At 36.8% G+C, this 26,840-nt stretch overlaps 1 protein-coding gene across 1 annotated transcript; it reads left to right on the forward strand.

The window, feature by feature from the left end:
* Nucleotides 1-549: 549 nt before the first annotated feature.
* LOC132122059 (neurabin-2-like) lies at nt 550-26,840 on the forward strand. The gene is made up of 10 exons (XM_059531928.1): nt 550-2,309; nt 12,087-12,219; nt 14,461-14,581; nt 14,669-14,773; nt 18,121-18,256; nt 19,836-19,982; nt 21,641-21,694; nt 23,776-24,005; nt 24,686-24,782; nt 24,929-26,840. The coding sequence occupies exons 1-10, from the start codon at nt 936-938 to the stop codon at nt 24,980-24,982; spliced, it is 2,451 nt and encodes an 816-aa protein (XP_059387911.1). The 5' UTR covers nt 550-935; the 3' UTR covers nt 24,983-26,840.

Raw genomic sequence — 26,840 nt, forward strand, 5'->3', positions numbered from 1 at the left:
TCTACTATAGCCTAAGTTTTCGCTGCATTCATCCCTCATCACAAAACAGCTGTTTCCTCCAGTGACAATGAAGTACATAGTCTATGATATGAATCTATGATCTAAACTATCTATGATGCATACTTTATAAAATGATCATGTTGCCATTTCATTTGTAAATGTAACTTTCAATATAATACATATTCCAGTGCATGTGGCAAAGAGGTTTGCATAGTTGAGCTAAAGAAAGAGGGTTGTACTAGAAATGCAAACAGTAAAATGTTTGTGTTTGTACAGTAAACAGGTTGTGTGTGTGAGGTCATGAAAACCTGAATTGGGCTTATCAGTACTTAAATGTTATACCTATCTATGCCCAATTATTGGGCTATTATTATTATTATTATTATTATTATTATACCCTCACTGGGGGCTGAGCACCCCTACAATGAAAATCCTAGATTCGCCCCTGCTTGTATGGAGCCCTGGTATGAGGACTAAAATGTGTGACCACATAAAAATCAGTGTGCTGAGAGGGTGAGAAATAAGACGCGCATTATGACCCTGTATCTCTGCTGCGCCGCTGCAGCATCAGTGGGGAAGGCAGAAATCTGCATCTGACTAAATCAAGAGATCTAAACGATCCGGATTATAAACGCACAATCTGTCGTGAAAATCCAGGGCGCATCGCTGTTCTAGTTTCTAGTTCCACCAATGCATCTGTGATTTACACATTAATCAGCGGGTTTTTTTTTCACAGACGGGAAGATGGTGCGTTGCTTGTGCCATGCCGCTGACGGACACTCTACACGCATTCATGGGCATTAATTCACTGTTGTCTTCATCATATTCCAGGGCACATTATTGTTCATCAGCGACAGTTTTGTCCTGACAGAAACATCTGGGCCACGGGCTCAGAGATGCTGTTATCGCATTGCCTCGGAGAAGCCTAACAGAACATGATGAAGACCGAATCCTCATCCTCCTCCAAGCCAGCGAGCACCACCGCGCTCCGCAGCCCCTCTCCTCACCGCAACGCGTACGAGGCGGCGGGGATTCAGGCGCTGAAGCCGGCGAAAGATGTCTTAAATAACGGCGACGCTCAGGATGGCAAGCCGAAGCCCACCAGCCGCGGTCGCACATACGGCTCGAACGTGCACCGCATCAAGAACATGTTCATGCAGATGGGCGCATCCTCACCCACCGAGGCTGAAGACGCACAAAAGGTAAACGGCGATGGCAAAGCGGTGCGTCTCACACTCCCGCGGGCTGGCAGCCTGAACGAGAACGTGGATCACAGCGCGCTGCTCAAACTGGGATCTAGCGTCTCCGAGCGCGTCAACCGCTTCGACAGCAAAACGGACGCGTCGCCCAGGTACTCGAAGCTGCAGGAGACGAGGAAGATTTTTGAGCAGCAGCAGCAGGAGAGGCAGGCGGCTTCTAATCGCGTGTTACTGAAGAAAGAACGCGCCGCGGGCTTTCAGGATGCGTCGCGTTTGGATGTGGTCGCGCGTTTTAACGGCAGCACGGAGTCGTTGGATAGCTTGGACGCGATCGGCGGGACTGGCGAGGCCGTGTCGCCCACCGTCAGCCAGCTCAGCGCTGTTTTCGAGCGGGCCGCCGAGCTGCGAAACAACCTGCACCGGCTATCCAACACGCCCCCGCTGCCTCTGCGCGGTGTCACCGGCCGCATCGGTGCTCTCAACTCAAAAATCATCACCAAACGGGTACGCGCTTTTCCTTCAGGGGCAAACAAGGAGGATGGGGTAAATCCGCACCAGGAGGAACAAGACGCGAGGTGTAGCAGCCTTAACGGAGCCTCTGAGCTTCAAGACGGCATCACAGCTGTGGATACAGAGTCCTTGGAAGAGAAAAACACAGGGGCAAAGGATGAATCTAGTGCTAATGAATCTAAGACTCTAGATAAATGTAAGTCCGGACAGACCACTGCCACAGAGGCAAAAGGTACTCTTATTTCTGCGGATGTCCGTAATTTAGAAAATGGGGGACTTGCTTCCAGTGGACAGGCCCTTGAGTGTGGCATCACCTGCACTGGAAGGAATGACGAGGATGGACATGCTCGTCCATCAGTGGGGGTCAGTAAGAAGGAGGATGATGATGGTACTCTGAAGGAGAATTACTCTAAGGCTGATTTGGTGGATATCAGTGCCTACAGTGCAGTAGGAGAAGACTCTGGTGGTAGCCAGCTTGAGGATGAGGAGGATGAAGAGGATGTATATGAGCCAGAGTCGAGCTGCTCTGAGATTGCTGGATTACCGAAGGAGGATCCGCCCCCAAGCAGGAAAATTAAATTCAGTTCTTCACCCATTAAGGTGAGTTTATACCTCAAAGGAATATTTCACCACAAATTAAAATTCTGTCATCATTTACTCTCTCAAAAACCTGTATGTTCTTCTTCCTTCCTCTGAATGCAAAATAGGATATTTTGCAGAACATTTCTCCTGCCTTTTCTAACTAGGACAGTGGTTTTCAATCAGTGGGCTTCTGCAGGATAACTTAAAAGTATTTAAATTAATAAATTCTTATTTATAGATAAAATAATTTAACTGTAGCCAAGATTAAAATGCTTTATTTAAAATGTTTATTTTATTTTAAATGAATGACAGGGGTCTGGTTCATTTAATACGGTTGCTTAGGGAGGGATTGCCGTATGTGTTAGGATGAGTGAATGAATTAACTTCATACATTATATCATTTAGTCTTTTATTTATTTGTTTTTGTAGAAGCCTCAGTCCCTGTAACTGTTGGTACGCTTTTAGAGGCTGCAGACTGGCACAGAGTGAATGAGCTGAATAGAATATAACATAATCCAGACTGTCGGTTGGTTTGTCTTGGCATCTATTCTCTCCCAAGCGCTTCCTCTCTTTGATTAAGTGTGACATTTATCAAGGACAAATGCTGACCTGACATCAATGGCCGAGGTAACAAACATACCTTAGACAATGTGTCTGATAAGCTCAGCTGGCCTGCTCGTAATCAGGATGTACCTAGTTCTGCTCGGTAGATCTGTGTAAACATCAAACCAACATTTAACTTTATGCATTTAGCAGACACTTTTATCCAAGGTGATTTAGGCTAACATTTTTTACCTAGGAATTCAACCCACAACCTTTTGCGCTGTTAATGCAGTGCTCTACCGCTAAACCACAGGAACACATTTATCTGAGAATGTCCCCAAGGACAACTTTTTATGGACAACTTTGAAAGCAATTTTCTCAGTATTTAGATTTCTTTGCACTCTCAGATTCCAGATTTTCAAATAGTTGTATCTCAGCCAAGTATTGTCCGATCCTAATAAACCATACGTCAATGGTAAGGTTATTTTTTCAAATTTCAAATTATGTATGCATCTCAATTTTGAAAAAAATGGTCACTATTAACATGGCCGGCTCTAGCCCTTTGGTTGCCCTAGGCGAGATTGAATTTTGCGTCCCCCAGGTTGAGTATCCCTGGTCTCAGTGGTCTGTGCTTCACTGGGACCTGGAATGCTAGATGTGGCCCCTTCACCTGCAACAGCCAGATCAGTGGTGTTAAATTAAATTGTAACCATGAAGGTTATCAGTGAAGTTACGTTTGCTAGTAATTAGGCCGCTTCATTTTCTACATCAACTGCGCACTTGCCTAACGTAACATAATGCAACGGCGACCCTAGAGGGTGCCCCCAACATATTTGTCGCCCTAGGCAACTGCCTAGTTCGCCTATAGCAATCACCAGCCCTGACTATTAACGTCCGTTTCAAGCAAACATTTAGCTAAAACGGGGGTTAAAATTCCCCAAAACCGTTTTTTTAAGCATAAATGTAAAGCTGCATTTTTGAAAAATTTATGCAAATTAAATGCACACTTACAAATCATTATTAGAAAACTGAAATTTCAGAAATCTTCTTTAATGACATATAAATATAAATGTATTAACATTAAGTAATTATGAGCCGCCCAGTTCCAATCTTTTAGATGCAGACAATGCGAAAACATGACGAAAGCCCTCCTGTATGTGAAAAGAGTAAAACTAGCTGACCTATGAATAGATGGAAGTAAGGGGTAGGTTTACTGTGGCAACATCAGTATCGCTGATAGATAAGAGAAACCCACAGAAAAACAGAAGCTCTTTTGAAATAGTCAGGGCTAATGCTGTTTGTGAGAACCAAACTCACAATGATCCAGTAGTCTGTTAATGATTGTTAAAGAGAATGAAAGAATGCAACTCCAAGGTCTGTAGTCATGTTGTAGAGAAGGAAATCACAATAAAACGACCACGAGTTGTGTTTGGGTCATATTTTACTGAAAACATTTAAAAGACTACTTCACCTAAAATCTTTTTTTTTTCTTCTCCAAAACACAAAAGGATGCATTTAGCATAATGGTCACATTCCACTTTCCATGGGAAAAATCCCCAGAACAACCTGGCAAAACTGGAACAGGAAAGTGGCCCTCTAGGAACAGCACTGGACAGCCCTGGCACTGGACAAAAACTAAAAACAGAACATCTTAGCATATAATGGCATATATCCAAAACACACTAGCATTGTGGCTGTTATTTTTCTCAGAAAATGTATTTAATAATGTAAACATTAATGTATTGGAAATAAGACTGAAATAAACATTAATTGCAGTAAAACACCAACAACTTTTGTTCCTTTTCTCACAAATTATAATTACAGCACAATAATTGTGCAATATTATGTTATGACCTTGAAACACTTTTACCATAGTATGTGACTTGTAAACAAATACATTTGTATGGCTTGCAGGAATACATTTGTAAACATATGTATGGCTTTCATGAAGTAGCCATAGATTGAGATTGATAGATTGAGCATTTACTTTGCACCAGCATTTCTGTGCAACCTTTAAATTGAGTAAAACAGTTTTAACCACTCGCTCTCAATCTGGAGACTTCGCACAGTGTTTTTCACTGGTGTGTGAGATCATATAGAGGCCACAGGCCGAGGAGACAGCATTCAGTCGCTGCCAAGCTGGGCCGCCTTTGTGTTGGTCAGTAAGTGGCCGTGTCACTCTCTTTCTCTCTCCTTCTGTCCCTTTTTCACCCCCTTTCTTATTTGCAGACAGAATTTGGGACAAAGTTTTCTCTCTAAATTAATTTCATAGCTCTCCGTCAAACACAAGGCCTGTTGTGCTGGCTAGGGTGTTGGGTCTTTATTAAACCTCTCTCTCTCCCTCTCTTTAGGCTGGAGAGTTGAGGCTGACCTAAGAGGCAGATCTCACACTAACCGCTTTGTTCTCATTTACTCCCCTCCCTCTCTCTCTGCCCCTCTTTTAGTTGCTCAGTTCTTCTCCTCTCTGTGTCCTTCAAACCATAGTCTATTCATTTAAGAAGAACATATTCATTCAAGTTCATCTATTATTCTTATTGATTTTCATCTTCCTTTAATTTTTTGACTGCCAAGTCACTCAATCCCATTTTAATCCTATTTATCTCCTCTCTTTCTCTCTTTTACTTCATTTCCCTGTCTCTCTTTCTTTCTCTGGCTTGGCAGTGCTTATAAATAGCAGTATTGTCAGTCCTACCCTGCAAGGCGTTGTGCACACCAAATGCTCAAACTTACAACATTTATCATTAAGTCTCTCTCTGTTTCTTTCTTTATCTACACCATGAGTGTTTTTCCCTAAAAGGGTGAAAAAAATCTTTCTATATTTTACACTTCACCATGTGGTCCAGAATCAATAAATGTCAGTTATTCTGACCTATAAACATGAGTATCTGTAAATTAATATATATCTGGAGAGAGAGGCTGTTAAAGTTAGTGAAATGGTTTGTAAAGTTATGTATCTCTACTGGTAATTTTCTGTAATCTGTTAAGAATATTTCCTTTAATCCTGAAATTTAATTCAATGGGGAATTAAAAAAATCCCTTCATGTTAACTCAGTACATTGGGCATTGTTTTTACAGAACAACATTTTTATTAGTTATATGTTGTTGAGTGAAACTTACAAAGAAATATCTGGGTCATATTTCATCAAAAGAAAAATTATATATTGCTTAAAAAATGTAAAGATGTTTATAAAACCATTTTAGAATCCAGACTGTGGAAGGCAAGACAGTTGTACTCTAATGATCTATTACAGGTGCGTGTTTGTTATATTATTAGCTTTTATGCATGAAAAAGAGTGCTTTAATTAAAACCTCGAAAGAAGTGGAAGCGCATCTTGGCTTGGGTATATTTTAGTGGGTTGTTTAGGAGAGGAATAAATGTGTAACAATGAATTTGGTCTGATATTTTGAGGCATTTCTGTAGACAGCTGACAGATATATCAGAAACATGCAGACAACCCAGAACTGTCTGTGAGTGAGACAGAGAGACGTTCCTCACACCTCTGCGCCTGAGGGACAATACGGGAAGTTCGACTCTACTCACATCAAGGTGGCTTTGGCCTACTTCACATTCCAACCTTGTGCACCTTGAAACCTATATAAGATATGCTATCTTAAGAAAAAAAGGCTGCTTATTAGTTTTTTAGTTTGATTTTACTCCTATATATAATTAGAACAGAGAGGTGTATATTTATAGGAAGTGCAATCATATTTGAACAGCAGGAGTGGTTCATTCATCCATCCCTCATTCTTTAGTCAGTCTCAGCACATCATTAGGATAAAATCCAGCTTGCTTTGCAGTATATCACCATATGCTCCATTATTGAACAAAGCTTCAGAACAGCAGGATATAGAGGATGTTCAGGAATGACTGCCTATATGATATTGGCATGTATTTTGCATAACTGTTCTGGGAAAGCTTTGTTTGTACGAGCTATATTACTGCTAGCATTTTAGATCATATCCGTGGTGTAGCCATAAATTGTAAAATATTTTGGTGCAGCATGGTGGCTACTTTGATTTATATACGTTTATGCATTTGGAAGACACTTATCCATTTTTTCCACATTATCACATTTTGTCCACTTTGTTTATGCATTCCCTGGTAATCAAACACAAGACCTTCACTGTAAAAAGGATTGTGATTTTAACAGTAAAAAATGAAAATGCTGCAGTAAAAGCCTGTTAAACCGTTAATGGTAATGCCCCTACACATGGTGAAAAATTGCAATGGATATTTCATGTAATTTTATGTTAAAATAGTTTTTGGAAGTGAAATAGAATGTAATATTGACAGTGAAAAACCATGAATTGACATTTCCAGAATTCCCTGCATTACATATCACATTTGAAAATAACTTAACTTTGAAATAATTATGTTTCTTCTTAGTTTTTTTCTTATCAGTTATGTTTATTAGGGTTGTTTGTTACATCTAATGTAGTTAAATTAATATTTATTGCATTTCTTCAGTATAGTGTGGTACCATGATGGTATTTATTGTTTAGGAGTCAATGAAGATACTGCAGGGGATCCATTCAATGAAAAAGATAGGGAATCACTGAACTGTATTTTGCAGTGTACTCCATTCCTTTGCTAGTATTTCACAATGTTGCTTACTTTACTGAACATAGTGTTTTAAATGTTTAGTAAAATTACATTTAATTACATATTGCCAGCCAAGGCAATGATTCAACTGATGTCTCATTGTTAAAGTTTGTGAACTTATATAAATATTAGTGGATATGATCCACTGCATAGACCAAATCAGTTTACTTTTGCAAATTACTGAATAGATGCAAACTTCAAAACTAGCATGAACCAGTGAGAAGTATGGTGCAACTAAATTTCATTTTATTTTATAAAAAAAAAAAACTTTGCCTCGTTTATGCAGAAACATGGATTGCCTTCGGGTGTTCACAAATCTATTCCTGTCACCTGGAACAGAACCAATCTTCCTGCAACTCTCTCTTTTTCCCGACCTCAAGCAGTGCAGAAAATGCCAGTGGTTGTGGGCAACAACTTTTCAACCATGTTATTTGGATGTATTGTTTTCCGACAGCCCGTTAACAGTATTCCTTACATGGGTTTTCCTGTTAGAACTTCTCCTCCTATTTTATTTTTTTCATTGTTATAAGTGTCTTGTGTTTAATGAGCAGAGATTTTTTTTTTGCATTATTATTGTCATAAGCACTAGTCCCCCCAACTCAAAAATGTTCTATATTAAACCGTAATGAGATTTAAACTTTGACTTAACAGTAATTTTATAACTTAAGTCTTAAAATATAGGCTTAGACATGTTGACAGATTTCATGAGATTCTTCCAACACTTGAGTAATTCCTATAGACTATTAATTAAATTTACTGAACATTTATTGTCATTCATACCTTTAGTAGGGCAGCAGAGACAGGATGAGTGAGCAGAGTTTGAGCGGAGGAGGGGTATTCCTCGCCATCTGTTAAGAGATGTGACCTACTGGCACTCTTACACAACTGGAGCACCACTGTCTGCCTCTCTCTTCCTCTCTCTCATTCTATCCTCCCCCTACTTAATCCGATTGTTTGTGTCCACTGGGCACCACCAAAAATCCCAGCCACACAGTCTCACTGAATCATGTGGCCATGGTAGCTGGTCTCAGCTGGTGTATGTGATGCTTCATTTTGCTATTGGGGAATAGGGGCAGGTGGACTTAAAGCACAGATGGGAGTAAAACACAATATTTCTCTCAGGGGTTGTGTTTAATATGGAATGTGCTGCTAACAGTGGGATGCTTGTGGCAGGATATGAGTGGGTGGAATTGAGGGATGAGGATTTACGATGCTGGTGGTTGTCTGGCATTGGGGAATAAAGATGGTCTCGTGTTATTTTTATTTCATTACATAACAGGAAACGGCATTCAGAGTACATTTTACTTCTGTCATGTGACTTATTTCTGAGTGAAACAGGATATTCAAGGGAAAAAAGTAGGGCAGGACTTGATTTTATCCATTGGATTCTTAAAAGTAGTTTTATATGACAGGTGGCTAACAAAGGGCTTGATGACGTCAACCAAACAGGAAATTATTTTTATAAAAACACATAGCACAAACAAATATGGTGCAAACTATCATTTGTCAATACATTTCTGGGTTTAATTAATTAAAAGTATATTTATGTCTAAAAATTATATTTGGGTTTGTCTCCCATCTTTTAGACTAAGCTTCTCACAATACATACTGGTGTTGCTTTCTCTTTGGAGAACAATTGCAATGTTTGGCCAAAAGAAGATACCCAAGAACACTGCAATACAAAAGTAAAATGGACATTTAAATGCTGTGTATTTCAAAATAACAGTATGAATTTAAAACATGCATGTGTGTTCAGGCCAGGTTAAGATTATATAAAACTAGCAGTAAAGCCTCAAGAGCTGCTATGAAGTGGGCACACCTGCTCTGCCCACACAGCTTTGCTTTCAATAGAGAGCCACTTCAATAGCATAGTCAATGCATTAGTCTGTAGATAAAGTTATGTTTACGATCAAACAGCATCCAACACTTAAAATGTCAGTAAATAGCTAGAGACAAGTATTTGAATCATCATTTGAATCCAGTCAATGTTCTGGAAGAATTATCAGCCAGAAAATTACTAAAAAGGAACTGTTGTGGATTTGTAAATTCTTGATTATAAAATTTGGAGCTTTACAGGAAAATATAATGTTGCCCAGAAATAGAAAAAAAACATATATATGTATATATATATATTCAAATTGGTTGTCAGAGTAACAACACTAATTTGTGGAGATTCAGCGCATAGTGAGTTCCACAAATCTGAATGCATTATTTGTAAATTGACTGTTAAGATAAACATTTTGCACAATTTATTAGCTGTAATATCATTGTGTTACCAGTGCCAATAGATGCCTGTAAAGCCCTATGTAACAATCCCTAGTAGCTAAGACATTGCACATAATTTGCACATATATCACAAAAAAATTAATTTTATTACATTTGGATACATTTTTAGATATTATCATTGTCAACTTTTTGTATTTATCAGTGTTTGTTCAATTGTTTTGTTGTTGTTGCTTGAAGCATTGATTTAAAGTGTCAGTTATTGCATTATTATTTCAGTCAACCCTAAAAAAACCTTTTTTACACCAAATTACATATAAAAGTCTGATCAGTGGGATAAAAGTAATCAATGCAGCTACTTAATCCTTAATCCTTTAATACTTAAATTAACTTCCCCTTTAAATAATGTGATGCTCTGCCCTCTATGTGAATGATGCTGTTCCCAATAAGTGCTGTTAGAAGTGATTTAAGTAAATTAGCATTTCGACACCTCCGTAAGAATGTATTAAATTGAACAAAGTGGTTTATTAAAGGATGTATTGATCTCCTGAATTAGCAAATTTTTCTATGCCAATATTTTTTAATTGGCTGTTAAAGTTTATATGCGAATATTACATGACACGCTAATCATTTAACAATACATTGGAGCAAAAATGCACACCTTTTGGGATTTATCAACTGCTACAAATACTGCCTAAACAAAATACTTATACTTAAATACTTATTACTTCTCTTTCCAAAGCACCGACAGAGCCCATTGATCTAATGGTGTTGATGAGCGGTCCAAATGCAAATTTTGCATGCAACAATCAGGCAGTAATTGACAGCCCTCTGATCCAATAGCACATAGGCATCGTCAGTACTCTAGCCCAATGATGTTGGGTAATCCAGTAGAAGCGGCAGTTATATTTCAGGGTGACCATGCCACTCTTTTTCACAACCTTGCTAAAATGTAGCAATGTAGTTCATCATTGGCGCTCCTATAGCTGGTGGCGCCCTAGGCAACCGCCTAGCTCGCCTATGCTTAGAAACGACACTGGTTTTAATAGTAATGGCTAAAAAGGTGCCAGTTGTAACCTCAGCAATGTCATATAGACCTGTGCCACAAACATAATAATTATTAGCCCAGAGAAAGCTTCACTGATTTGAAACCCATTTCAATAAAGATTAATTTTTGTAACTTGTGTAATTGTCTGGATGTACCATTTGTGGTACAGACATGAATGATATCTCAAATTCTGCAGCTTGATGAATATAAGTGTGCCAAGTGAGCAGACAAAAGAAAAAAATAAATAAATAAATCATAATAATAATAATTAATTGAGGGGAGTGTACAGAGGTTTTGTTGGGGACCCAGTCATGAAAACATGGAAAAACAGAGAAAAATTATCAGACCAGATCTTTGTGAGAACTGATGGAGAGTAAATGTAAATGTAAGCTGTAAGTGTAGAAAATTTGTGCTTTAAGACTAACTAGCTTATTCAGGAGAGCAGCATCAGTCAGTGTCATTAAATGGTTAATATTATTGGTGAACTGGTTAATATTATTGATATTTATTTCTTAACGGGGTCATATGATGTTGCTAAAATTAACATTATTTTGTGTATTTGGTGTAATGAAATGTGTTTATGCAGTGTAAGGTAAAAAAAAAATACATTATTTTCCACATACTGTACTCTCCTCTATGCCCCGCCTTTATGAAATGCATCAATTTTTACAAAGCTCATTGCGTGGTGTAAGCGAGGTGTGCCCTGATTGGCCAGCTATCCAGTGCATTGTGATTGGCCGCTTACCTCAAGCAAGTGACGGATATTTTACGCCCCTTAACATACTGTGATGCCGTGTGTCCCGACACGATGAGACAAAACCAATGAAACCCATTATAAACGAGCCATTTGTTGCATCCAGTGGGGGCATAATTATGGATTCCAAGTTACGCCTTCTTTCTTTGCGTGAACATTTGGGCAGCGTTATGCAAATCTACTCACATTGTGACGTAGAGATGTGGGGGCATGTTTAAACGAGGCATTTTAGGAGGGCATGGATGAGTCTTAACTTTTATAAATCTCTTTGGGTTTGAGACTTTAGTTTTTGCAACCTTAGGGATCTTATCTATTCACAAACAGCTTGTAGCACTTCAAAGATAAAGTAAAAATTGAAATCGCATCATATGACCCCTTTATTATCTTTTAGAACAATCTGGGTTTGGTTCAAGGTCTGATTCTGAATCACAGTCAGATACTTGTTGAGAGCTGAATCTGGAAAGTCTATCTGGCTGTTGTGTAATATTCTCCTATCAAATCTATTATTCAAAAGATTAAAGTGAATCAATAAGCATGTTCTGAAAAGGGAATGAAAAACATTTTCTTTATTACATGAATGAAATGCTTTCTGAAGCAAAAATGTGGATATGATCAAATTTCCAGGTGTTCACAACCTATTCTAATGAAGACTATGACAGGAGAAATGATGACGTGGACCCCATGGCTGCCTCTGCTGAATATGAGCTGGAGAAACGTGTGGAAAGGCTGGACCTGTTCCCCGTTGAACTGGAGAAAGGTATTTCCGGAGAGGGGGTTAAAATTATTGATTCATTGGAGAGTCAATAAATGGCAGGGTGTATTGATGGATGAAAAGATTAGAGTTTGACAGTATGGATGGATGGATGGATAAATAGTTGAAAGAACAGCCAACCTCCAACTAGCAATTCAGCATTTCTTTTTTTTTTCATAGGTCAAATTTCAAATTCAATTTTTGCACACATAATTGACACTGTATGAAGAGAACACTACTCGTAGGGGCATTTAAAATTAAATAAAGCTACTGAATTCCTTCACAAAAATACTATCCACAGGGCTGTTAGCAAAGTGTAAATACAGTGGTCATGATAAGGAAGTAATTGTGGAAATAATAAACACATGATGCTAGATGATTAATGTAAAGCATATGTAACAATAAAAAAGATTTTTTTAAATTATATTTTATTATATGTGTATAGATTTGTGTAGGGTGTTTCCCTTTTTAACCTTAGTTTCGCAAGTATTGAGAGTATTCGTGTCTTCTTCTTCAGCCGGTGCGTGACATGTCTTCTTCTTCTTCTTGCTTTATGGCAGATTGCAGACTTATAAGTGCATTACCAACACCTATCTCTCAAATGGACCATTGACACTCCTAATTTAAAATGTAGATAGAGTGTCAATGTTCCATTTGAGAGATGTGGCAGTAATGCACTTATAAGTCTGCGATCTGCCGTGAAGAAGAAGACGAGGCTTAAGTAGACATGAATAAAGCCGTGATTCTTATTCACTTACATCATATGACTGACACACTACAGTGGTTTGAGTTAAAAATCTTTGTTTGTGTTCCACTGAAGAAACAAAGTCACTTACATCTTGAATTCCCTGGGGGTATGCAGATAAACATTGCATTTTCATTTTTGGTTGAACTATCCCTTTAATACAAACAAAATTGATTTCTGTTGTAAAGCAATTCTAAAAAGAGGACAATAGTACATGACAGTGAGTAGTATATCAAGTAGCACCTTTCAAGCAAAACTCTCACAAAAACAACTGATTATTGAAAATTGAAATGATAAAACAATATGTAGTTCTAAAGACAGAAAGAGTGTTGTGACAGTTTAGGGCTTTTCACACTTATAGTTAACTCTGGGCCTTTCTAAACACCAAGTAAAAGCAATCCTGGGTTATCTTGTTTCACGTTTCACACTGCTCATAGTTTAACTGTAATGGTTTACAATTAATCCTATGTATTCATAAGATAATGTTTCACACCGAACATTCCATAACCCGGGTTAGCATTCTTCATTGCATATTTAAAGGGTCAGTTCACCCGAGAATTAAGATTTGTCCATCCTCTGCTCACCCTCGAAGCATCCTAGGTGTATTTGACTTTCCTCTTTCAGAATAATCCAATCGAAGTTATATAAAAAATTGTCCTTGTTCTTCTAAGTATTTCAATGGGGGTAAGCGGGTGTTTGTTGTCAACTGTTCAGAAGACTTGAAATAAAACGTCCGTTAAATGGCTCCGGGGAGTGAATAAAGGCCCCTTGTATTGAATCCATGTAGTTTTTTAAGATAAATATTCAGATTTCAAACGTAATAAACACTTTTTTCCTCACTTCTGTTGACCGTGGGGAACCGGAAGATGTGCAGGCGGATAATGTAGTACATCAACGCTGTGCTAGTGACGAGCGCAGAGAGAGAAAAAATGAAATGCTGGACACGAATTTGAAGCACAAAACAAGGATTTTTAAAGAAAAACGTCAGATGATTTCGAAATAAGCCAAGAGGAAACTGGTTTTCCTTTGCTAAAGTAAGGAAACTTTGTTTCCTTTGCTCCTACATTTCCCAGAGGTACGCGCGCGATGCATACGTCTTCCATCTTCCGTCTGCACATCTTCTAGTTCAGCAGATGTGAGAAATAAAAATGTTTATTATGTTTGAAAGGCTTGGAAGAGCAAGGACAATTTTTAATATAACTTTGATTGGATTATTCCGAAAGAGGAAAGTCACATACACCTAGGATGCTTTGAGGGTGAGTAGAAGATGGATAGATTTTCATTCTCGGGTGAACTATCCCTTTAAATTGTAAGAGTGATACATATCTTTACCTGGGGTTAAAAATGTGCTTTCGGTAAATGATAATCCGGTGTTAAGTGCAGTCTAAAAGGCCCTTTTGTGGTTATAAAAGGTAAGTGGAACATGTTCATACTGTGATGAACAGAACCTTTACACTAAATTCGCTGGATTGAGTTCTAAATTTTTTGTTGTCCATCAACAGACAATGAGGGTTTGGGTATCAGTATTATTGGGATGGGTGCTGGAGCTGACATGGGTCTGGAGAAGCTTGGCATTTTTGTCAAGACCGTCACAGAGGGAGGGGCAGCCCATCGGGATGGCAGGTATTAATATTCCACAGCATCATAGTTATTTTTTAATAACTGAAACACATTTAACATGGTAACACTGCTCACTTTTTTCTCTTTCAGGATCCAGGTGAATGATTTGATAGTCGAGGTGGATGGGACCAGCCTGGTTGGTGTAACTCAAAGTTTTGCTGCCTCTGTACTGAGAAACACATCTGGCACAGTTCGGTAAGACCATGTGGATTTAGACCAGTGTGGTACAAAAGTCATCTCCTTGCTGATATCTTTGAAGTCCCATTTTTCAGTTTCTTTTATATTTATCTACAGTTAAGTTAAACTGAACTTCAATTTTCCTCTAGGCATAAGTAATGGTGAATTAATGTTGCCTTCAATTCATGTCAGAAATGATCACATTTATGTGTGAAGCACACATGAGCACCACCACAATGTTTTAATAAACGTCAATGGAACAGCTAGAAATTGAGAGTGTAAATTAAAAATCATGCCAGAAACTATTTGTCACACTCACAATTAAGTTTTAATAGTAAATGTTTACTCTATAATTAGTATGTATTGAAAATAGCAGTAGAATTTGTTCATCAGACAGCAGATTTGTGTAACAAAACTGCATTTCCCTTGATTAACATAGCAGTTCAAGAATTATTAAATACATGGGTAGAGCATCTCTTGCCTAATTTGTATGCTTTGCTTTTGTCACATTAGCTCTAAAGCAGCTTCCTTTTTATGATTTTGTCCCATTTATACTTTGTTCCTTTACCAAAATCACTGGGACATATTTCATCTTAATTACAACTTCCGAAATCATATGTAGGAACTTCCCAGAAGGAACTGAAAGCAGCAATAAATACCAAGTAATTATAGACTGTACTTTTGACTCCCTGACAGCTGCTTGTTTTTTTTTACAACATTTAGCTTCTTTATTTTGAACTCTCTTTATATATGATACAATATTTTCCCTCATTTAAAACATATATGTATATACATATATATAAAACATCTTTAAGTGTTTAAAGAATGATTTGAGTTCATTAACTTCATCTTTGTCATTGTCTTTCCCTATTTATTTTGGCAGTTCATTCAGCATTCAGCCAATGGGGGTCATTGTGACAGTTGCAATTATGATGTGTTACAAAGACTGTATTTAGAAGAGAAGATTATTTCATTATGATAGATCAGTGTTAATAGGGCGAGAACAAGGAGAGGGTTATATGAAACCAGACACTGGGTGGAGGAGACATGCACAACATAGCAAATAATAGAGAGGAAATTGAGGATGGATAAATAAAAAGCAGGGGAGACAGATCTGTAAGAGCTTTATCAAAAGTAAACAACAAAATCTTGTTGCCATTGTTCATCATTATAAATATTGTCTTCGCATATTTTTTGACTGACCCAACAAGAGGATGTTTGTAAGATCTCTTTCAAAAGGCACAAAAAGTGCATTTATATATAATTATTTATAAAGTCAAATATTACTTGGTTTCTGGCTGTATTATCACCCGCTACTCTGCATATGCTTTTTTGAAGGAAACCCCATGTTAGAAATTAGCAGATGCAGTTTGTTTTAAAAAATATCCCTAATCATTTTGATCTGATGTTAACCAGCTGAGAGATATATTTCATGCAGATTGTGTTATTGTAATGCATTAACTTGAATTATAGACCATTACTGATTCTGAAGAACTCAGAAAAAATTAAACAAAATTAAATTAAACAAGTAAAAAAGCAGCCCTTTTAATTCTAAATATATTGATAATTAGAAGTGGACTTCAAGAAAAATTTATGAAAATGTACTATGACCCCATTAAAATTAAAATTAAATGTATGCATTTAACAGACACTTTTATCCAAAGCGACTTACAGTGCATTAAGGCTATCAATTTTTACCTATCATGTGTTCCCGGGGAAATCGAACCCCCAACCTTGCACTTGATAGCGCAATGCTCTACCAATTGAGCTACAGGAACACATAAAATATGAATTTAAAGTAAAAAAAAGATAGAATACTATTTCCTACGGAAGTTCTAAGCGGCCATGCTTTATAATTATTTCCTTTTTGTTTTCTCGTTATAACGACTTAATTTTCTCCTTATAACGACATAACGAAAGTCGTTTTCTCGTTATAACGACTTAATTTTCTCGTTATCTCAACATAGCGAAAGTCGTTTTCTCGTTATAACGACTTAATTTTCTCTAATAAGTTACAAAACTGCGCCAGCAGGTGGCACTGTAGACCTGAGTATAACTGATGGGGTGTTCACTGTTCACTTTCCTGTACGCAGACCTTCCTCGTGATCGCTATAATTTGTGCAGTCTTGTTCATTACTGACATTTAATTAATCCATAAATGTTAAATGCTTTAATCAACATTATTATTTTGTGTATTAAGTTCTTGCTAGATGCATGAGTTTCACCAACGCGTTCTGGGTCATAAAATAACTGCTTATCAAAACCAAGGTTGATGTCACTGTATTCTGTTTGCACCTATATCTTTATTTGTGCTTCTTTTAGGCACATGATTAGGTAGTTAATAAGTGGAAATGTTCTGTGTATCTACAGTAGCACAGGATTTGGTAGCACTTTATTTTACAGTCCTGTTCCTCGTGTACATACTATGTACTTATTATAGTAATTACAATAACTACGTAATAACTAGGTACTAACCCTGAACCTACCCCTAAACCTAACTCTACCCCATGTAGTTACCTTGTATTACCAGAACTTTCTTAGATAAATACACTGTAAGTACACTATAAGTACATGTACGTACACATACTGTAAAATAAAGTGCAACCGAGAAAGGTGATGTATATGTAAAATGCATAGGCTAATTTAATTCAGTTTTGTTCTATAATGTTAGTTTTTTTTCTGCACACACACACATACAGTACACTGCACATGAACGATCTTTTCAAACAGAAGCTTGTAACGCACATGATATCTGCCAGAGCATATAATGACTAATAAAAATTACAAATTATATATAATTTTATTTCAAATAAATGGAAAATTAAAAGTGAGTTTAATCCAAGCAGCTCTAAAAGATCTTAGAATAGTTCTGCATCCTTCTGAAGCCTGTGTTCACAGTGTTGTTTTGAAATGTTAATTACAAAAACACAACCTCTGGTTTACTGTCTCTTGAAAAATCAACAGTGATTGATCAGCCTTTATTTATGTACAGTATTGTAGACGTTATTACCTAGGCGAAGCAAAATTTGCTGAAATATAGGCTACAGTAAGAGCGCCTGCATGGTTGTCCATCAGATGCCTGTCAAAGTTGAGTTCGTTACTATAGCAACAGTAAAACTGTCATGTCGTTATAACGAGAAGACAAACTTTCGTTATGTCGAGATAACGAGAAAAATAAGTCGTTATAACGAGAAAACGACTTTCGTTATTTCGAGATAACGAGAAAATTAAGTCGTTATAACGAGAAAACAAAAAGGAAAAATTATAATGCATGGCTGCTTAGAACTTCCTTAATTTCCTCTAGTTGAACATAAAATATTGAGTTATAAAGGTATGTATTATGTGATAAACTCACCTATTTCCAGGTTCATTATTGGCCGAGAGAAGCCAGGAGAGCAAAGTGAAGTGGCCCAGCTCATCCAGCAGACCCTTGAACAGGAGCGCTGGCAACAGGAGATGATGGAACAACGATATGGCAACTACATGGGGGATGAGGAAGAGGTCTGTAGTACTTTCCTAGAATAGTTGTATTTTTATTTTTTATTTAGTTAACAGCCTGTAATATTGTACTTTTGTGTGGTTACCTACTTAAACCATATTTTGGGGACAAATTTGCACTCAGAAGTGAGCTAAACCTAATAGGCCTATTGAGAGTGAGGAGTTGTCATCATGGTACAGAGCCCCTCCCCTCGATATCACGGTCTCCGCCATGTTGGCAGGATGCCGGCGGCAAAACAGGATTGTTTACATGTGTTGTTAACTCGGTAGTAGAGGAGGTTCTCGCAATTCCGCACTGTTTTACCATGCCTGGAAGTCTGCTGCGTTAAAAACTGCTCCAGTACCTCACACGATACATATGGAAAACATAGGAACAATCTGGATAGGAACGTCTGAATCTCATACACCTTGCATTCACACTGTTAATGGCTTTAATCTAACCAGGACATTTACATCTTGCAATCACACATTTAACTACCCTAGCCAACCCAGAACTGGTGTGTTCACTTTGCAGCCCCCAACACCCGACACAAAAACCTGGTACAGTATGTGTCATTGGGCTAAAATCAAATTACCTAAACTTACACAGCTTTAGCCTACATCAAAACATGTTGGAAACGTTTGTGTACATTGAACATCTCGTTACAATCTAATGTTTACGAAACAGTCGCAGTTGTCATTTTGGTCAAGAAGTGTCTGTTAAATCATACAGTCTATGTGCTAAATGCAGTGTAATTATAACACACTAAAACGCATGTGAATAAACATACCCTGGCCAGTACAACGCTGTTTTCACCACCTGGAGGCTTGTAGATGGCCAGGTTCTGCACTCAGCCACAGCAGAAAGCCTCGTAACTTTCTAAAAACAATAATAAAATAATAAAAGCTAAATAATAAAAGCGCAAAAATTAAAGAGCTCTGGAATGTTTAGTCGCGCCTATGTGAAGTTCTGAAGGCATTGCCCCTGGCAACCGATAGCATCTCCTACTGTCATGGCCGACCGGCTCAGACCCCGCCCAGATCAACCCAAATCGGCACGTGACTCCTCACTCTCAATATATAACCTGGTATAAAATTAAAGAAAGTTTTTTACAAATTGAAAAAGATTTTGTGGCTAAAGTTAGGTTACAGTATTTATAAGCAGCGGTGTATAAAAACAACAGAAGTCTATGCAATGTTCCCATTTAGGTATATTAAAAGTAGTATATTAAAAGTAAATCAGACCTTAAAAGAAGATCACCTGCTGAATTGCTCTCATTGGACATTTGATACTCATTTACAGACAGTTTGTTCAGGTGTGAAATTTTGTGTGCACTAAATGGCATTGAAGCATATATAATGGGTTATTATCCCACATAGAAGATTGCGGAGTGCATCTACATTTTGCAGTTAAAAATTACATTTGTAATTTCAAAATGATATTACAATTTGCAAAACGTTTCCTTATACTTCTTGCATACTTTGCAGTTGTTCTCTCTAGAGGATAACCAAGTCTGCGGTTTTCCCTAGTTTATTAAGACATAGTTTAAAAATATGTTTGAAACTTGAGACAAAAGGCAGTTCCTTTATCCTTCCCTTCTAGCCGGGTGATTACGGCACTGACGAAGATGAAGACGAGATGAGCCCTACGTACCCTAGTGCCATAGAGGTGTTTGACTTGGCCGAGAATGAGGATATGCTGTCACCAGCAGAAGTGGACCCTGAGAAGCTAGCCCACAAATATAAGGAAGTAAGACAAAAAAAAAAGGTTATACTACTATACTAATATGTTTGGTGGAAAAGTGCATACATTTATATACAGTATGTTGATAAACCATTTGAACAAACAAACTCCACAGACTCCAGCAAACTGTGGAGGTCTCTGTTTATATCAAAGGCCCTTATTAAAATACAAATTAGGGAGCATCCATTCTTTTAAAGGGGTCATATGATGTTGCTAAAAAAGAACATTAATTTTTGTGTTTGGTGTAATGAAATGTGTTTATGCGGTTTAAGGTTTAAAAAACACATTATTTTCCACATACTGTACATTATTGTTTCTCCTCTATGCTCTGCCTTTCTGAAACGCTTTGTCGTTTTATTTACAAAGTTCATAGGTCTGAAAAGCGAGGTGTGCTCTGATTGGCCAGCTATCCAATACCTTGTGACTGGTCGAATGCCTCAAGCATGTGACAGAAATGTTAAGCCCCTTACCATACTGTCATGCTGTGTCCTGGTCAACACCGGCGCGACAAGAACAAAAACAATAAAACCCATTTAAAAACGAGCCATTTGCATCAAGAGGGGTCATAATTATGGATAATAATGACTTATACTGTCTTTTTACGCATTGCGTTACATTGCATTGTGCCGCATAAACATAAAACCATGTCTGCATTTGTAATTGGAGAGACGACAAACAACATGCCTACTCTGCTCAAAACTCGTGTTTGAATCATCAGTGGCAAATTCTATAAATATGTAAATGTACTTACAGACTGTGCATCAGAACAGATTTCATTGTAATCTGCTCTCGCAGGATCAGGAAACAGTCCTCCATAAAATGTGTTGCACACATCTGAATATTTGGGTTGAACTGTTCTGGAACAGTGTTGTAAATAGAACTTAACCACTGATTTCTAGTCGTGTCCTCTTTTGGAAGGCAGAACAAAGTATTTTCAATTTCACAACGAAACACACAGCACGGCGTTATGTAAATCTTCACACACAGTGACGTAGACATGTGGGGGCATGTTTTATTAAGGCATTTTAGGAGAACGTGGATCTTTGGGTTTGAGACTTTAGTCTTTGCAACTTTAGTGATCTTATCTATTAATGAACAGCTTGTAATACTCCAAAGAGAAAGGAAAACTTGAAATCACATCACATCACCCCTTAAAATATGCAAAAACAAAACGGTTACTTTTGCTTTGTCTCTTAGCAAAGACGCAAGGAAGTCACAGATCAGCATGCGGTGTAACTAGTCATTAACACTGTTTACATAGAATAAACTCCACCACATAAATTATGTAACTAGAATATACCTTCACCTAAAAATTGGTAGTCCCACATCAAAAAGCCAGTTTACTAAAATAACAAACTAAACTAAAACATAAATAAATATACTTTACACCCTTGATACTGGTTAATATTGGTGTCTTTCTTGTATAAGACAATGGCTGCAGTAGTTTTATTGTTACATTTTATAATAAGCCACCCACTGAAAGTCTTAGAAATGTCTTTTCACACTGTCATTTTAATTTATCTTTGAAAAATGGATTCAGACTAATCATTGTGTTTGTTTGTTTATTTGTTTCTTGTTTCATTGTGGCAATGATTGTTTAATAAAATAAAACAAAATAAAATTGTTTAGTTACATTCTTTAAACCATGTTCTACTATGATATAGTTGCAGATCAAACATGCTGTGACTCAGGCTGAGATCCAACAGCTCAAGAGAAAGGTATGATAACATTTTTCATGCTAACTGGTCATCAGATGTAAAAAAAAAAAAAAAAAAAAAAAAAAAAAATATATATATATATATATATATATATATATATATATATATATATATATATATATATAATTTCTTAGAATAAAAATTGTCATCATTTACTCGTCTTTCCAAACCTGCATGACTCATTTACATACAACAAAAGAAGAACAGTGATTCAAATTGTCAAGTTCCACAAAATACCAAAAGCACCATAATAGTAGTCCAGATGACCGAAAAATTTTTGTTTTATTTGCTCAAAAAAAATAGTATCTCATTTTTCAGCTTCAGGACATTCAAGATGTAGATGACTTTGTTTCTTCATTGGAGCAGATTTAGACAAACATGCATTACATTACGTACTTGGTCAACAATGGATTCTCTATAGTGAATAGGTCCTGTCAGAATGAGAGACCAAACAGCTAATAAAAACACCTGACTCTAGTCCATCTATTAATGTCTTGTGAAGGAAATGCAGCATGTTTTTAATGAACAAATCCATCAATATTTTAACTGTTGCTTCAGGCTAAAATAATAGCTAAGAGTCCTCAATCCATACTATTACTTTCTCCAATGAAAAAGCAGTTCTGAACAAATATGCTGGTGGATTTTGATGTCAGAAGACAACAGGAGATGCACTTTTTACTGTTGGAAGCATTATTATGGATTATAGACTATTTTGACCAGAAGTCTGGTTTAAAGATAAATGCCTTAAAGTATGTTAATCCAAAAATAAACATTAGCCCATAAATTACTCACCCTCAAGTTATCCTTGGTGTACCGTATTTTTCAGACTATAAGTCGCACCTAAGTATAAGTCGCATCAGTCCAAAAATACGTCATGACGAGGGAAAAAACATGTATAAGTCGCACTGGACTATAAGTCACATTTATGTAGAACCAAGAACCAAGAGAAAACATTTCCGTCTTCAGCCGCGAGAGGGCGCTCTATGTCTTCAGTGTAGACTACAGGAGCACTGAGCAGCATAGAGCGCCCTCTCGCGGCTGTAGACGGTAAAGTTTTTTATTGGTTCATTTCTTTTGGTTCATGTCAAATTAATTTTGATAAATAAGTCGCACCTGACTGACTTTGATAAATAAGTGGACCAGCCAAACTATGAAAAAAAGTGTGACTTATAGTCCAGAAAATACGGTATATGACTATATGACTCATTGTATATGAATCCAAATTCACACGAAGTTAAATAAAAAGCCCTCATCCTTAATAAAAAGTGTCTCACATGGCTCTGGGGGTAAACAAAGGGTTCATGTCGCGAATCGATGTGTTTTTGTAAGTAAAATAACCATATTTAAACAAAATAATAAATTTAATCAAGCTTGTGCTCACTGTTGTACATGGATGCAGTTTCGGGCGGTTGACGTATGAGGTCAGCTTTGCACTTGCGCCACGGAAGTGCAGGGGAGAGATCAAAACAGAACAACGGTCATGAATTGGAAGTACAAAACTAGGATTTGTAAAGAAGTATGTCGGAGGATTCGATATAAGCCAAGAGCAAAGTGGTTTTCCTAAAGTAAGGAAACTTGCTTCCTTCACGAGACACACCAGCGCATGCACAACAATGACTTCATACGCCATCCTCCCAGAGATGCTTCCATGTAAAACTGTTTGCACAAGCTAGATTAAAGTGATTATTACATTTTGAATATGGATATTTTTCTTACAAAAACGCATCGATTCGCTACAGGAGACCTTTGTTCACCCCCGGAGCCATGTGGGACACTTTTCTTTTTTAATGGATGAGTGCTTTTATTTAACTTCTTTTGGACAGATGCACTGCAATTTTGGTTCTTAATTTTAAGAACCAAATTCTTGGTTCTTAATTCAAATGACAAATTCTTAATTTTGGTAAAAGTCATGATGGCAGACTTTCCATTTATCGGCCTTTACATTTTTCAAAAGAACACATATGGAAGTTTATCCTCAAACAAAGAGTTCTGGGTTTCCACAGTTGTAAAGTTTTGATCCATGTTGCTATTTGCACATCAAATCCAAAATAGTAATCACCTGTTTGCGTTTATGTGTGAAGCTAAATCATGCAGAGCAGGAGAAGCAGCGCTGGCGTGCTGAAAAGGCCCAGATGGAGCATAACATGCAGGAGAACCGGGAGCGCATGGAGAAGCTGGAGGGATATTGGATGGAAGCGCAGAGTCTTTGCCAGGCTGTGGATGAGCACCTGAAAGAAACTCAGGCTCAGTACCAGGCTCTAGAACGCAAATACAGCAAGGCCAAACGCCTTATAAAAGAGTATCAGCAAAAGTGAGAGAAAACACAGATACTGACCCACATACACATTCTTAGGGAAGGACCTGTTTAGCTTGAACCTTGACTTTGAAGATGAATATGTCCATATATTCACCTTTGTTATTTGTTCATTGTAATTTTGTGTTAATTGAATGTCCAAGGCTAATAAATAAACTTAAAATGACAATAAAAACAACTAGAATTGCATAACCTCCTGAAAGACATACTAATACTATACACACACAAATATATTTAAAATTTATATAAACAGAATGATTTGACACTCATTTTGTTTTGCTCAATTAATTTATTCAGAATGAAATGAAAAAAGCAATTTATGCAGATAATAAGTTAGATACAATTCTTCTATGATGACAAAGTTAATGTAAGGAATCACATTTTTGAATTTTACAAAAAAAAAATAATTTATGATTAAAATATGTATATTTGTGTACCTTAAATGCAAGGAGATTGTTACTTTTAACACCACTTCACAATTTCTTCGTCAAAATGATCACATTTTCTAAAGACCAGGCACATGTATTTTAAACTTTTTTTTTTTCAAAGATCTTTTTCTTTTAGTAATTTGGGCCAAAATTATTATATAAAACCAAATGATTGTTTCATATTTTATGAAGTTTTCAATATAATTTTAGAAATCTATTAGTGTCTTTTTCCTTCTGTTTTTTATACAGGGAGATTGAGTTACTGAAGAAGAAAACAGCTCAGCAGAAAACTCAAGAGGAGACCGAAGCGTCACATAAGGAGGAAACAGAACAGCTTCAAGACAAGGTAAATTGACGATTCCTGTAATATTTAGTAATGATCAAATCCTTTTGCTTAACTCTTATATATAAATTAAAAAAATAATCAAGTTTATAATTATGGCAATTCCAACATTAAATTCAAGCAGTCATATAAAATGTCTCTTTTTACAGGTAATAGATCTAGAGTCACAGGTCGAGGAGTTGAAGTCGCTGGATCCATCGTAAAAGTAAACAGTTGTTAAAATTATACCTATTTCAGAATAAATGTATTGGAACTGGGGAAACAGAGAATCTGTACTTTTGTCAATTTTGTTATTGTCAGTAAGCCCAAGAGTTTCATTCCTTCATACCTTGATTTCAGGCTTTTTATGCTTTTAGAGATTTGTTTTATATTCATTCTTAGTATTGTGAATAATTGTTTAACCCTGCTGTGTTTGCTCTTTAAAACCCTTTGTATTTTCCTTATATTTAACTCTAGATAATGATTTGGCTGCCATTGATAGTTTTGCCAAAGTTGTTTCTGTAATATTCTAATGTACACAACAAAATCTTTTCAAAGTTACTTGTAACAATATACATTTGGCAGAACAGAAGATTCATCTTTCATTAACAAAAATTGTTCCAGGCTTCAGTCCTGCAACTAATGAAATAGGGACACTTGATTCTACAAGAAGTGGAAAAAACAACATCTTGTATTTGAAGACATCCGTTTCTGAAACTCCTGTAATGACCTGACACTTGCTGCTGTATCTTAAAATTCTTGTTACTGTTTTATTTCATTTTTTATCCCGATGTCTTTCCTGTGACATTCCTTAGGAAGACCCGTTGTAGGGCTGCACGATAAATCGCATGCGATATTTAATGCGCATCTTGTCAGTAAAGCCGATTCTGTAATCAGCGGTAAATATCCATCACCTGCGAGCATTCACATGCAGCAGCATTTACTACACAGAGCCGTTGTTCATTGACAAGCTGCGCAAAACATGCGCAAAATATGATCGCGTTTTTGCGCAGCTTGTCAGTTTTATCGTGCAGCCCTAACCTGTTATATACGTGATAAAACAGTTAAGTATGATTCATCTAGATTATTTAAAAGTATATATTAATTAAAAATGGGAAGCACATCATTCATGGAAGAATGGAGGGAACCTGGGGAAAATGGGAAAGACTCAAAAAATGATAAAAATTGTCTTTTAAAGAACCAGATAAGGATTAAGTATTTCAGCTCAAAATTTGTGGTCTTTAAAAACAACACACATACGTAGCTTAGCCTTACTATATAGCCCGATTTTTAAGGGGTTTACATAAACATCTCTCTCCATATGCCTCGCTTCTACCTATAGCAGTCCACACTTTACCTCTTGTGCAAGTTTTTGGTGAGTTAAACCTTAAATACCAACTGCTGCCTTTTTCTCAGTGTTACTCCTGTTCAAAGACACTCTCAAGTGTTCATTTAGACCTTCCCTTAAACCTTCTTTACAGAGACAAAAAAGGTGTTTGCTAATTATTTTAATATTTTTCAGGAGAACTGTTCTTTTGTTCAGCTATACCAGACACTGGTAATAATGAATAATGTATGATTATGGGACTGGTCTCCACATGTGTATGGTTTCCTTTGTTTTTGTTTTTAAATAAGTGTGGTTTACATTTAAATGCAGTTAAGAGACCAACCGGTTTGGGCCACAATAGTTTAATGAACTCTGGATGTATTTAAGAAAAGATGACAAAATTAAGATCTACTGTCTGGAATGAATATGCCTCATGAATAGTTCAATATGATTGAACCTAATACAGCACACTTTCATTAGACTAGCTGTTGGAGGAATATGTCCTAGATACAATGGCAGTGACTTTCACATCTCATAGGAAGATATTTGTTAACATATTCATGTGAAATGTATGAAGGAACAAAGAAATATAAATGACTGTGATTGTAGTATTTAGTATGTCATCGTTAGTCTTCACACAGGACTAAATTAAATTTATGAGGCATGTAAACAACTTTTTTTTCAGTGCAAAACTTGTATGAAAAACACTTGTGTGGTTTGTTAATGTGCTTTTATGAAATAAACAGTCAACTGTG

Source organism: Carassius carassius, chromosome 40 (assembly GCF_963082965.1).
Source record: "Carassius carassius chromosome 40, fCarCar2.1, whole genome shotgun sequence".
In the NCBI taxonomy this organism is placed as follows: domain Eukaryota; kingdom Metazoa; phylum Chordata; class Actinopteri; order Cypriniformes; family Cyprinidae; genus Carassius; species Carassius carassius.

Coding starts and splice junctions, on each gene's coding strand:
- LOC132122059 (XM_059531928.1), top strand. CDS start 936: ATGATGAAGACCGAATCCTCATCCTCCTCCAAGCCAGCGAGCACCACC. Junction 21,695..23,775: donor TCCAACAGCTCAAGAGAAAG/GTATGATAACAT, acceptor TTATGTGTGAAG/CTAAATCATGCAGAGCAGGA. Junction 24,783..24,928: donor CAGAACAGCTTCAAGACAAG/GTAAATTGACGA, acceptor CTCTTTTTACAG/GTAATAGATCTAGAGTCACA.